Source organism: Schistosoma mansoni, chromosome 1 (assembly GCF_000237925.1).
Source record: "Schistosoma mansoni strain Puerto Rico chromosome 1, complete genome".
In the NCBI taxonomy this organism is placed as follows: Eukaryota; Metazoa; Platyhelminthes; class Trematoda; order Strigeidida; family Schistosomatidae; genus Schistosoma; species Schistosoma mansoni.
The window spans coordinates 31,947,458-31,961,768 of NC_031495.1; the positions used below are offsets into that span (position 1 = coordinate 31,947,458).

Below are 14,311 nucleotides of genomic sequence, written 5' to 3' on the forward strand. Positions count from 1 at the left end.
TAGTGGCTAGCAGTGGAATCCAGGACTCGCGTTTTGTCCTTACAATGCTTGTGAATTTAGGTTATATCGAGACAATACGTACAGTATGCACATATGCCAATGAGAGACTGACCAGTTTCAGTCCTAAACATCAATTGGAAAATTCAAACAAACAATACTAAGTGAATTAACACTTCACCCCATTGCACAAGCAAGTGGCTATCAAGACTCAGTAGCTGAGTGGATAACGCGATGTCATGTGAAGCGAAAGGTACTGGGTTCGAGTCCCAGAGTGAACATCAACTCTGAGATGCAGGTACATCCAGCTGACGAGTCCCAAATAGGACGAAATGCGCGTCCTGGATTCCACTGCTAGCCACTATCCATCTTTGCTAACAAACACATTTGTTAAAAATTAACGCCATTAGTTTGTTAATATTTTTTGTTTTTTCCTCAACTTCTTATTCAATAGTAATAATGCGAATTTTTCAAAAATAAATTATTTTAGTGTATTTTAGTAAAACAATGATTGAATTAGAAAATAAGTTATTTTTAGATTACTTTAGCAAATTTTATTACAGTATGAGGTTGTGGAGATTGTTGATTTTTTCTTATTGAGATCATGAATAGGTTGATGTTAGACTACCAATGAAAACCTGGAATTACTGGATGGTCATCTAGTGATATATAAAGTATTTTCAATAGATTATATAACTGTAGTTGTTATGAACTAATACATTATGAAATATGATCGGGAAATCAGATGTATAGTAAGAAAGGGGAATGTTTTTTTATTGGACACCCATACGTTTTATTTTATTCTGATTGCTTAGTGTAAGTAGATCGATGTACAATCATTAAGATACAATGTATTGAACCTTGATGCGGAAATAGGTGAAATTGATGGAGATAATTTATGCTGTATTTTTGATTTGGTCAGTAAGTGAAATGAAGTTTCCTTTATATCGACTGTTTGTCTAGATAATAAAGTGAAGTATTTGCTATAGTTTTTGTGGTAAATTTACAGAATATTAATTACTAGATTTATTTGTTATGTTGTTAACCTATCAGAAATATAATATGGCCGTCGTTCCACAACCTAACCTGAATAAAGGAATTTATAACTTGTGAAAAAATTCTGTAATCTATTCTAATAAACAACATAGTGTTTAGTTTCAAGAATAGAGAAATAATTATTGAAAAACTCATTTTTGTCACACATAGTTGATTGGATTGCCTGGAATTATTATTAAAGCAGTACTTTTCTAAGTTGCTACAAGTTGAAAATTCAAGTCATTTCGCTCCACATTCAGTACCTAATGGCTTGTACACTACAGGTATGAACATTTCAACATTGAATGGGGACTTACTACGCTTATGTTAAGTAATGTTTATCGCTGAAATTCAGAGTGTACACTTAAATGAATTACGAATATAAATAAATTGTCGTTCAGGATCTCAACACTTACAACTACTTCAAACAACCAGTAAGAAGCCACATGCTACAAAAAAGATCATTTACAGATACAGCTTGATCAATTTGGCTTGGAACTGGCATTTGTTTTCCAGATAGCATATATCTTAACTCGGTAATTAAGTAGATAACCTTGGAAAGTAGGGATTGATGATTTAGCTTTGACGGTATAAAGAAAACTATGGTATACAATATCGATGGATTTCATATTTAAAGGAAAGTCACCCGAAATTCACTATTGGTTTCTACAGAACTCAATAAATTATTCTTTTTAGCATCATTTTCTCTATACGTATTTGGATTTTTTGTGTAACAACTGAGCGAGAAGACCTTTGATTTACTGTTCAATATGGTTTCAAAAGCATAAATAATATTTTTTTAAAATCAATAACCAGTACCAAAGTTTGTGAGTAACACTACTGACAAAAATTGTATATTGACTAGAAACTTTGATTACTCATGCAAAAATCTGAAAGAAAAGAGTTTAAACACTTTTTTTCTGTGATTTAACAAATTTCTTCAAAAGCTTGTATATATGTAGTAAAATGAATTATGCCATGCGAATATATATTCAAGCGATAGTTATAGAGAATTTGAGATAAAGGTTTGAGTTTTTCTGTTAGGAATAATTCAATCTAAATTATTTTACATCTAAATATCGGACTAATGCAATACTGGTGTTAATTACATTTTATTGATTCGGACAATAATTCACTCTCTCATTACTTATTCAGTCAACTAACTAACTACTGATACATATATGTATATATATATGATTATTCGCTACGTCATTCCTTCAAAATAGAACGCAACGATAAATAATTATTTTAAGTAGTCATTTATTACTGTCATAATAAACTGTAAGCTAATTACATTACATTTTCAAAAAGAATTACACATATCACATAAATTTTTATGTTGTACTCAAAATGTCTAACTAGTTAATGGAAGAGTTGATTAACTAATATAGATTTAGACTTGTCAAATCTAACCAAAGGATTTTTATAGTTTTTAATTCTTGCTTTCAATGATCAGCATCCAGTTTTCAATTATGGAACATTCAGTTGTAATTAAAGTTAAATTATTTTGATACGACTTCACAATTGGAAACACAGTCAATATATACCAGCCTTTTACTAAAAGTCAAGGCATAAATTTCGATTTTCATTTGGTAAGTGATATTTGTTTGAAATTGGTGATCTAGTAAGTTAATACTAAATGTCTGAAATGTTAATTATCTCGTAATATTTCATTGAGAAGACAGGTAAAATCTCATTGTTGCGAGATTTACATCTTCCACTTAACAAATATAACATCAGCTATAAGTCATTCATTGCTATTTAAAATAAAAACGTTAGTGATATAAATTCGCACCTGACTAAAGTATATCGAATAATGGTTTATGACGTTTTTCCTATCATGTTACCGAAGAATCATGAAACTAACGTGATACTATACCAACTTTCTGAGCATCATAGCATTTCAAAACTTTACAAATGTTAGTGTTGGTAGTTTTATATGAAAAACGGCATTTACAGTTCCAATCAAATCGATAGAAATATTTACATAGACAATATATCAGATGAGGCTTAGCTCCATAGCGGTTACGAGTGGAATTCAGGACATGTTGATATTCACACAACGACGCGAGTTTAGTATCCTTCGCCTCAAAAGTGAAACGCATTATCTTTATAGGCCAGACAGCCAATGGCTTGTGACATCGGGTAAATTTTATTTCACTTGTAAAGGTGATTTCAATCTTTAAGTTGTTAGTGTTAAGGAGTGATTCGTTTTCTTTAGCATATCGGTTCCTGCTCTCATTGCCTCGATTTCGTAGTTATTTCGTAGTGTATTTTCATGCTAGCCACTGTTGTCATCTGCTCCTAATGCTTGTAGCTTGACGGTGATTTCGAGGCAATCCACAAAGGATGTACAATTGCTAAAAGAGACTGATCAGTACCAGTACTCAACATCAAGAAGTTGAAGATTTAAACAACCCATACAAATAAACAAAATTCATCATTCTGTTGAAACGTTTTATTAATAAATGAAACAGAAGTAGCTTCCTTTTTGCCAAAAATCAATTGCAATGAGTTTAAGCAATTGATTATGCAAACAACTTATGCAAAAAACGAATGATTATTGCATGGTAAACATTCACCTTAAACTTTATAAAGGCAGCTTTATTATAAAAAAAGGTGAAAGATATAAACGTTTTGTTGGTTGTCCCATAAAATCGAACTGCGTTTAACTAACCTTGAATTCTGTACTTTCTGTAATTGTAATCTTAATTCTTGTTTGTTGGCCTAATCGTGGTTGGCCAGTTTCTACGAAACCAAGAGATTTACGTGGATTGAGATTTCCATCTTTAGTACTAGGCGTTCGTGAATTACGCCTTTTCATTGAACTATTACCACTTATTAAACTATCTGATCGTTGAGCAATGCGGGCAAATAAATGACTTGGAACTGGAATTAGGGGAAAAGAAAATTTACGAATTATTGTTGGTGCTAATTTGAAAAAGGGTAAATTAATGATTTTTTGTATAATCCTTGGTTTGTATGTGTTTGATTGTTATTTAAAGATAAGTAGGTGCTTGAAATACTTTCGTAAGAGGATAATATAAGTAGTACCTTGGGAAAACAAAATGAATAGGAAATACCGTGGTATTTATGTTTTTTATCCAAAAACAGATTTATTATGATTTTCCTTTATTAAATTCTGTCAAACTACCAACACAAATGGACTTCTATAATAACTTACATATATGTATGGCAATCGATAAAAATAAACATCTTTTAAAAGGAAGAGACTATGGACATAAATGTATGATTCAGAAAACTGCGTATTACTAAATAACAATGCATTTACTTTAAAAGTGTTTTACTGCGATATGGAGTAATATGTTTGTTGTTGACAGATCCGAAAGATTCCTTCATACAGAAAGACGTTTTTAGTAGGAAAATAAGAAAAGTTTTTAATTAAAAAATTCGCTTCAAGCTAAATTTATGGTTTCTAAATAATCGTTATATATATATAGAGTGATGATAATCTGTAACACGGAGAATTATTTCCAATAATAAAGCTTACTTTTAACCAAACCACGTTTCTGCTATATTTCTAAACAATATTTAATTCGTTAACTACAATCTTTCTCTGACTATACTGGAGAAATAGGTTTACTTAGGGAGTGATCCGAATACCGAGCACAGGAAACAAATATTGTTCATAAGCTAGAATGTTAAATAATGAGTGCCTTTAGCGAATTATCCAAAGTAGAATGGTGATTTAAGTTACCACACCTTAAAAAACATAAAATTCTGACTACTGGCAAGAAGTTTTACTAAACCGACATTTAAAACTGGCAGACTACTTTATGGTCAATGAACCAATTGCAGTTATTGGTAGATTCATTAATTATATTTGTAAAACGCACCAATATTACCATACATCGATAATGAAGCTGTTAAATGTGTCCAGATAATTTGCATTACCCTAGTTAAAATGAACGCTCAGTAGGAAACAAACATGTAATTTTTTTATTGCATAAAATAAACATTATAGAAAAGAATAAGAAACAATACTAACAAGCGTCATTGTAGTGCTAATAAGAGGAAAAAATTTGTAAATGGTTTACAATAACACAATGACAAACGATGTGCATCAGGAATCGTATTGTAGAAGAACGAATAAATAGTACATATTTTATTCATAGGAATATCTTCATGTTTCTGAACAATCAAGCTAAGGTAGAAATAATATTGTATTTTTCGTTATTTGTTAAAAGATAAAGTTTTAGTTTGTCTATTGTGATGCTTGAATACGTAGAGTTCATTAGTTATCTAATTATTGTGTTAACTGATACAGTCCGTTGAGTAGTAGAGAATCTTATCAGACCTATTTCATAAGTCTTTGGTAGAAATAGGTTAATAATTAAGACTTGTGTAAATATAAGTAGATTATTCTTCAGTAATTCATCAGGATTTAGAATGTCTGAGACCTATATCCGACGGTGACCTTTGCTCCTCCACGAGCGATAACAGTCGTAAGTAAGTAACTACGTCAGTCAACGAAATTAGTTGAAACAAAAGTCATAAAATTTTACGTTGATAGCCAAACAGTTTTCTGACAAATGTAACAAACCCAATAATATATGATTTAGAAATGATATATATAAGTAGAATATATCTGGAGATATATGTTAAGATATTTGTCAAACAATTAAAATGTTCTTTATAGAAATTCAGTTTATCAACATGTAATGATGAGTAAGGAGAAAAACATTTCGAATTACAACCTTATCGGAAATGAAAATCACACAACTACATGCAACAATTAATACGGTGTTACTTTAAGAACTTCGGATTCAACTCTAAAACTTATATATATATATATATATATATATATATATATAATTTCTTTGTTTACGTAACCACTTGTAAGCATATCAGTTGAGAAAAAATGTAAATATGACTTTCTCTTTCACGAAAATGTATCTATATGTGCGTTTACAATTTACAAAAAAATAATATAGACAGTGCAAAATAAAAACAAAATCAGATGAAGGTTACTATTGAGTAAGAAAAGCTAATTTTCTGCAGTTAATTCAGAACACATGCAATAAGTTTTCTTTCAATAAAAAGATCAACAAACGGTGAGGACAACAGAAACACACAATAAGGATAAGTGATTTTTCTGAGTAAAGTTAAACATGCAAATTATTAAATATTATCAAAAAGGAAAACTAGTTATAACTGTTATAATTCGGATTAACTCAGTGTGTGTGTGTGTATAAATAAAAATGTTTGTGCATATCTAGGAAAAACAAACATAATTTAACAAGTAAAAGAAGGAAAAGATTTCTAACATACAAATAAGTGTTATTTAAAAGGTAAACTCTAAAAAAAGATGACTTGTAGAAAACAAGTGCTTTGTTTAATCTGTGCATAAGTGTTGTGTAAATATGACTTAAAAAATGTACAGTAGGAAAACACACAACTACCAGTGAAGAATTATGAATATTTCAAATTTAAGCTTACTTGTTTCCCATTCATTTATAGCTACGTATTGGATTTTCGAAGAAAAAATATCGATATTGTGTTAGATGAAATAAAATGAGATATAATGTTGTTGATGTTATAAACTGTGACAGCTTCAGCTTCAAATGTGTATTACACATTTTAGTGAGGATATAGTCAAACAGTTAGTAAATTTCTTTTCAACAATGAAAATAAGAATCAATCTAAGCAAATCGTATATTACTCATTAGAAATATTTAACAATATAATAGGAGGTAATGTTTGAATTATATAATTTTATTACATTCAGAAATGTCTATTTCACAAAATACGAATATGGAAGTTAAGCACAAATTAGTTACATAATTTGGTTTAAGTAAACCAAAATCAATTTCACAATAATTCAGACTGTTATATACTTTAGGAATCACAACAAACTAATGCAATAAGACAGTGTCAAACAATTTCATGTTCATTAAAATATGCTTGAAAAAACATAAAATATTACTTTCAAAAATATATAATTAACTTTTAAAGTTAAGTAAAATTGAGAAGATAATATTATATTTTAAATGGATTGATCTGAAATTATTAAACAGATAGTTTATCAAAATTTAACCAAAATATCGATAATTTGTATCACTAACTAGTAATGGGTAAATAGTCTTAGCACAGTTGCATAGTATAACGTATGCGTACTCAATGCCTCCAAATGAATCTTTAAGAATAGTTATAGAGTATGAAAACTAATGAGATTGAAATTCATATAAAAACTTCAATCAGGTTGGAACATTATAAGATTATCAATCAGTGTTATAAATGAGAATTGATTTACTGTGTGACACATGCGATTATTTACTGAAGAGTTTTTTTTAAACGGGGATAAATGTACAATATTCCCTAACTTTCAGTACTTCTTCAGTTGATTTCATTTTCTTTACAATAAAATACAGCATTTTGAAATATTTGACGGTAAGTGTTATGTTCACATATAAAAATGCTGAATAGATCAGGTGGTTCATAAACGACTGTTTAACAGTTTCAACCCTTGTGTTCTGACAGTTGTTTACGGAAAAAATAAAACAGAACTTCCTCAGTTATTGTTTAACTTTATCTTGAACATATTCAAGATATTGTTTGAAAGAATCCTGCAATAAAAAAAGGTACCCACTCACTATTGTTGAATTCAGATATTCTATGCAATCATATTATTACATAGCCAATCGATAGTCGAAGATTATAAAGGATTTGACTCAATTCAGTAATTTCTTCGACAAATAAACTACGTTTTCTAAAGTGTTTTACATACCCTTCAAAAAGTAGAATTTGGTCCTCATCAAATCATAATATTCAAATTATTTAAACGGTTAACATATTGAAATGGCATTTATGGTTAATTATTTCTAGCTTTTTTATTTCATTGTGACAGGTTATTGGATATCTCTGTCCATATTTCATGCAATAAACTGAACTTTCCGCTCTTAATCAAAAAGCATTTTACTCTTAGCAGGTTGATGCTCTAAATATTTTCTAAATTTTCGCTTAAAATTTTCTTTCAGTTTGAACACAGGAAAATGCAAACCTTAATATATTTGTGCACTTTCGTGTTAACGGAGTACAATCAATTCTTGTCTCAAACGTACAAATTATAGATATTGTGCTGACAAATCTCTTGCTTTAGTAGAACGTTTTGCCTAACTTCTTTTGCATTTAGGCTTTATAAGTAATAAAATGTTTACATTACCTTTATGTCGATTTCAATGCATATATTTTAGCGTATATTTTATGGAAAAGATATTTTTCTAATCGAAGTTACAACCAATTTCGAAAGCTGATATATAAAGTTGATATATATATATTTCACTTATTGGAGAGAAATATGAATGGTAACTTTTGAGGACTATTTATGGACAAACGTGATACTCATATTTCCTATTGTATAATTGTTAAGTAACTAAACTATTCATATTAGCATCCCTCTTGTTCTAAACTTTATTTTGATCCATGAACTATTTCTATATGATTTAACATTCTTGAGTTATCCCCAGTCTATTAATTATTGTTCCCCATATTCACAGGCACATTTAGCTGAATCTTGTACAAATGTTATTTTGTATTTTATGGTACGATGTGATCAGTTTGATTGGTATATAAACTCAGTATGTTTGAAATATAACGATTCATACCGCAGATGTTGTTATTGGAGTTCTGGACTTAACTGGCTAGGCTAGGCAGATAGCATAACCAACAAGTGCTCTAGACTGCTCGTACAGATTTCGTGTGTCACTGGTCCGATCGATGATTCTCTGCTCTCTAATTGGTGGTCTTATCATGTCATAAATAACCTGGGCACTCAGGCCACAAGTTACAACACTTATCAAAAGAGGATCAGTAACTAGGTAAAAGCTAGAGAAGAGTGCTTAGGACAAAAAAGCATCGGAAATATATGTCCACATGAAAACTATGAAGCGAGTGAGGAGGAGATGAAAAAACAGAGATGATGATAGTTAAGTATGAAAATTGAGAAATGGCGTTGACATAAAATAAAACGATATCAGGTTTATTTTGATGTGATTAGAAGTTTAAATGGATCAGTGAAGTATCCATGAAGTAGATCTCATTTGGATAAGACAGTACAAAGTTCGGTTGCAGAAAACATTTTTCAAAAATTTCTGGAATTTAATCTGAATAATTTTCTCCGTAATATTTTTTAATTTAGAGTTCATAAAAAAGCTTTTATTTTTTAATAGAGACAACTTTTCAGGGTAAACTTTGGCAGAATAGATGCTTTCTCAGTAAACTGAAAGCTTCATTGGGGCTTAAGTAGTTTGTCACTAAGTATATCATCAGAGTATACACATCCTACCCTCAAGGATAAAAGATAGATTAAGCTTCTTTCCTTGCCCAATGACACCGAGCTACAAAATCCACATGTTACAATTCAGCTTTCTTAATACTAGTCTATTTAAGTAATTATTTCAGATAGTGCTTCTGCACACAGATATTAAGGTTGTTGTTTTTAATGTAATCACACACGCAGTATATTATTTTATTGGGAGTAATAGTTGTGAGAAGTAAACGAACATTCAACAATAGTATTCGCTTTCTATTTACACTTGTTTCTATACGTAAATCACACAAACTAAAATATATAGGGCGCTGTATCTACTGTTATGATTTGTGGTTTATTGTAAATTTTTAACTGGATCGTATGGTTATGTATTCAAATCCAGTGTGACTGTAGAATGAAGTCTCACTTATATGATTTTGGAAAGTCACATAATTATGGGTTACTGAGAAAGCATGGCTTTACATGTTCGAAGAAATTTTAAATAACGACCAACTCATGTATTTAGTTAAAGCATTTCATTTCTAAAAATTAAAAGAGGTTTCCAGAAGTATGTAAATAACTCTGACTAGGCCAATTACACAAAATTTTAGAAGAGATGAAATGAATGATTACTTTAGTTTTATAAAAACAGCATTTGACGAAGGAATAGTATTTAAGGAAGACTAAAAGAAATTATTGATTTCTATGGGAGAGTATTCAAATATATTTGCAGCATCAATTTTGTTTAAATGCCCATGTCCAATAATCATGGGACGTCCTACAGATATTTCATACAGTAGCGTATAAGTGTAGAAAAATCGACAACGATAAATAAATACTCCAAAATGGAGTGTAATATTTTTTACTTATTACATCATCCGTAAACAATGATAAAATTTGTTAATCTAACGTTTTTATGATTCGTCTTTCAGGAATGCATAACATTTTATTCACTCATACTGATGTAATTCTTCACAGTCGGTTTGATTTTGATTCTTGACTGTGTTCTCTGTATCAAATAGCTTCCTGCCTCAAATGAAATTTTAAATTTTCCATATTTTTCCAATTTTAAACAAAATAGTCAGGTGAACTCAATAAGTGATAGAATAATAATAGTATTTAAAACATCTTAACATGGGAGTAAGTTTTAATTTATTTTGTACAAAAAGTTGATAACAAAACCTTTCTACAAATTATGTTTCTCAATCAGAATCATCATAGAAGTGTGGAAGTTTAGAATAAGTTTGAAATATTTATTACATCTTTATGAAACGTCAGGAAGCTATTAGTAATAAACCATATGTTTAGTTAGTCCTCAGAAGGACAATATTTATGAAATTGAAATTATCGTGCACGAATATCCTATAATTCTACTAACTAGAACGATTACTTATTTTTCAAAGTTTCAGTTTCATTAGATTCATATTTACAGTAATGGATAAGAGTATAGAGTTTTTGAGGCTGATCGGTAAACAGGAAGAACGCGGAGCGTGAAAAAACTTATTAAATATTGAGTGAGTTAGTTACTAAATCACTTATGCCTCAAGATAACATGAGATAGGATAAGAAGTGATATTCAAAAAAATCTAGTTATTCATGAGGAAATTGTTTGGGGAGAGATTGAAGTGATACATTTCTTTCTATGTAATTTTCTGGAAAATACTAAAATAAAATAGACCATATAAATGATGGATGTATGTTTAACATCAAAAATTGTCTGTTCCAAGATAATGTTTTCGTTTTTTGGGCATTCATGCTTTGATGACCAGTGCTTATGATAAAGGAGAACTACAGGAAGTGTACGGAATAAAGATTAAAACTCAGAAAAAATGTGATACGATTTTTTTTCGTCATTTCTTGGATGAACAGTTTATGCATGTCTTACGAGGAGACTAAGAAAGATTTGGACTTGATGCATCCTGATAAATGAAATGAAGACATTTAAAAACCTATCATTCTTGAGATTCATGGGTGTAGTACTAAGGTAGATTGACTTATGGAAAAGTACCGAACAGAATTAGTAAGGAAATCTGAAAAGCTTTCTTCCCAAATAGGAAATACTGAGTCACTGGTTATCATAATTTCGTTGCTAATAACAACAAAAGTCCCAATTACTTCTTGTACTTTAACTACAGTATGAACTGTCATTTGTTTTCAAGAAAATCCAATGTAAGTGAAAGGAAACTCAGTGATGAAAAGTCAGATTCCCGGTACAATAGAAGGCAAAGTTAAATAATTAAGCTTTAAAATTCACGTACGATGTCGGAAAGTTTGAGTGGCAATAAGCATTCAGTAGAATGATTTCATAAAGACAACTTTTCTACTATTTCCTATGTATGTAGATATGAAAATAAGTATGTGTCACTTGAGACAAGAAAAATAACGTTTTAAATTGTGGATGCTTTACTTATTTTTTATTTGTGGTATTTAAAGAAAGACGTCCAAAAATTTTGTTTTTATTATAAAGAAAAACTGCCAGTTGATACTGTAAGACAATTCGCGTTTCATTTGATAAACCATAAGAAGAAAACAAAATAAATGTTTGAAGAAAATAAGTTCGATGGATAAATAGCAACATTTTATATCTTAGAATCTAAATAACCCTATGGGGTTTTGTTTTGATTTCACTTGGTTTCAATCAATTGGTCACTGAAAATTATTATACTTCCAATTAATATGTCACTGTGAGAAAGTATAGAAGCAAATAAAACTATTTACGGAAAGATTGTTTTATTCGTCATAAGAAACATATTACTGTATAACAATGACACTATCATATCTTGATCATCTTAAAACCTAGATTAACAGTTGAACAACACAAAACGTTATTCGATATTTATATCACATGTTATCGGCTGGTGGTATGAACGTGAACATAAAGATGCAAGTAATTAATCAGTGAAACATGAGACATGTTATAGTATTACAAAGGTAAAACAAAGATATTTATCCCTCAACAATTCAATAGTCAACTAGATAATAGACAGCTCAGTCAAATTTTGAGAGAATAATTTAGTATAGTGATAGTGCATTCAATCCCAACTCATTCCGTTTCTGAGCTATGTAACATTGACGTAAAGACGATGGTTAAACTAGTTGACATAATTCAAGACAAACTGAAATTAAAAACGTTATGGTTTTTATTCCTGTTTTGATAAGTGCGGTATCGTTGGACGTCTAAAAAGTAAGGAACGTCATTTATTAACGAGTTAGATTTTGTTCTATCATTGATCAAGATGTATGGTAAATTATCTTCCTTTTAGCTGGATGAAACTTAACTGAAATCAAGATTAGCTTTTATGTATATGCATCGCATTCATATATTACTTAGAAATTCTTTGTACAAAACATGTTTATCACACAAATAACATGTGATTCCTATGTAACTTAAAATGTATTCTGTCTGGTTTATTCTGCTGACTTTTTAAACGTGAGCAGGTGTTTCATCACTTTTTAAATTTTCGTTTTACTACTTAACAATACATTTTAAACTACGTTTCTCTTTGGTACCAAGGTAAATTCGGGAGGGAAATTACTTTCCAATATTGAATATTGCTGCCTCCATTAAAGATTGAACGAATAATTCCTTCGAATAATAATACAATCAGGAAACGGTAGAGGAAATAAGAACGCCAGGTCCACAATAGATAGTTGTCGGCTTGATAGACTTGATAATTTCCGAGAGTTTCAATTAAACATCCACTTTGCCGAGCGTTGTAACTAATAATAAGGTGAAATGACATTATCTAACCATTCGTTCGTCAAAGGGCAAAGCAAACAAATAATTTATAGTCCCTTCAGTCTAATATTGAAATAAACCTAATTTCTGAAAAACAGACATAAAACTATACTGCAAAATGTATGACTAACAACACATCACAAAAATATTTATGAGTAAATGCAACGATGATCTTGTAAAATGACGTTTCAATTATAATAAAAAGTGTTATCACTGAATTTCAAAAATGAGATTCAAGTAATAAATGCATCGTGCGACCTCAACAAAACTTTATCGCCATATTGGTTGTCATAAAGCCTTTCTCTGGTTAAATGATTCACATAATCTTCACCACTACATCCGCATTAACGGTGGTGAGACCAAGAATCTCACTATTATATCCGATTAATAGAGAAATGTAGTGGTATGCCTTAACTTTACCTTGACTTTTAATAGAAGTCTCAGATTCATTCTTTTCGATATGATATTCAGAGACTTCAGCTCTTATTATCATATCACAACTGGCCTCAATATCAAGAAAAACTATGCCGCTTATTTTCACAATAATTCGATTATATTTGGAAAAACTGCAAATAATTACTTGTTATACAAGCATTATGAGCCTTCTTTCGAATGGATGTAACGAGAAGTAATTAGTATCCAACAATAATCTGAAACCAAAACGATGATTTTACCGAAATTCGAATTTCGAAGTTTAGATACTTAAAACTTATATTCTTGACGGTGCAAAGTGAATCTCCATAGCAATTCAATCAAATTTTTCTCCAACCCAAAGCAGTAAAAATGACTTTGAGGTTTTTTATTTATTTGATTTGTTATACAATGACTGAAAATAAATAAAACTACTTCGAGTATTCATTCATTAATCAAGATAATTAGTCTACTCAAAATTACTTTGATAAAATGTCTTTCATAACTTTTTATTCTGTAATCTATCAATCATAAACAGGTTTCTACGATTTGGTTTTTCTTCACGGAACACTTTTTAAACGAAAATATTAAAAAAGCAGTATATCTGAAAAAGTACAAATCTAATCAGAACAACTGAAAGGTAGATAATCTGTCCATATAGTTCAAGATCAATATTAAATTTTGGAAAATAGCAAACAATAATATACTGATTCAGTTAATATAACAACATTGTTAAACTTATCCAATGGTTATACTTTGACAGGAGAAATGAACAGAATTGATAGAAGAAAGGAAAGAAAGCAACAGAGTTAGGAAAAAACGATGCTTTTTGAAGGAATATTATTCTCTTAAAACTTTTT

At 29.9% G+C, this 14,311-nt stretch overlaps 1 protein-coding gene across 1 annotated transcript in view; it reads right to left on the reverse strand.

Moving 5' to 3' along the window:
* Positions 1-14,311, reverse strand: part of Smp_152830 (putative sodium/calcium exchanger) — a gene marked incomplete at both ends in the record, with an annotated part of 88,050 nt that overhangs the window by 13,376 nt on the left and 60,363 nt on the right. Inside the window, one exon of the mRNA XM_018794072.1 lies at positions 3,710-3,819. Coding sequence (XP_018648521.1) covers positions 3,710-3,819 — 110 coding nt within the window. The remainder of the gene's footprint in view (positions 1-3,709; positions 3,820-14,311) is intronic.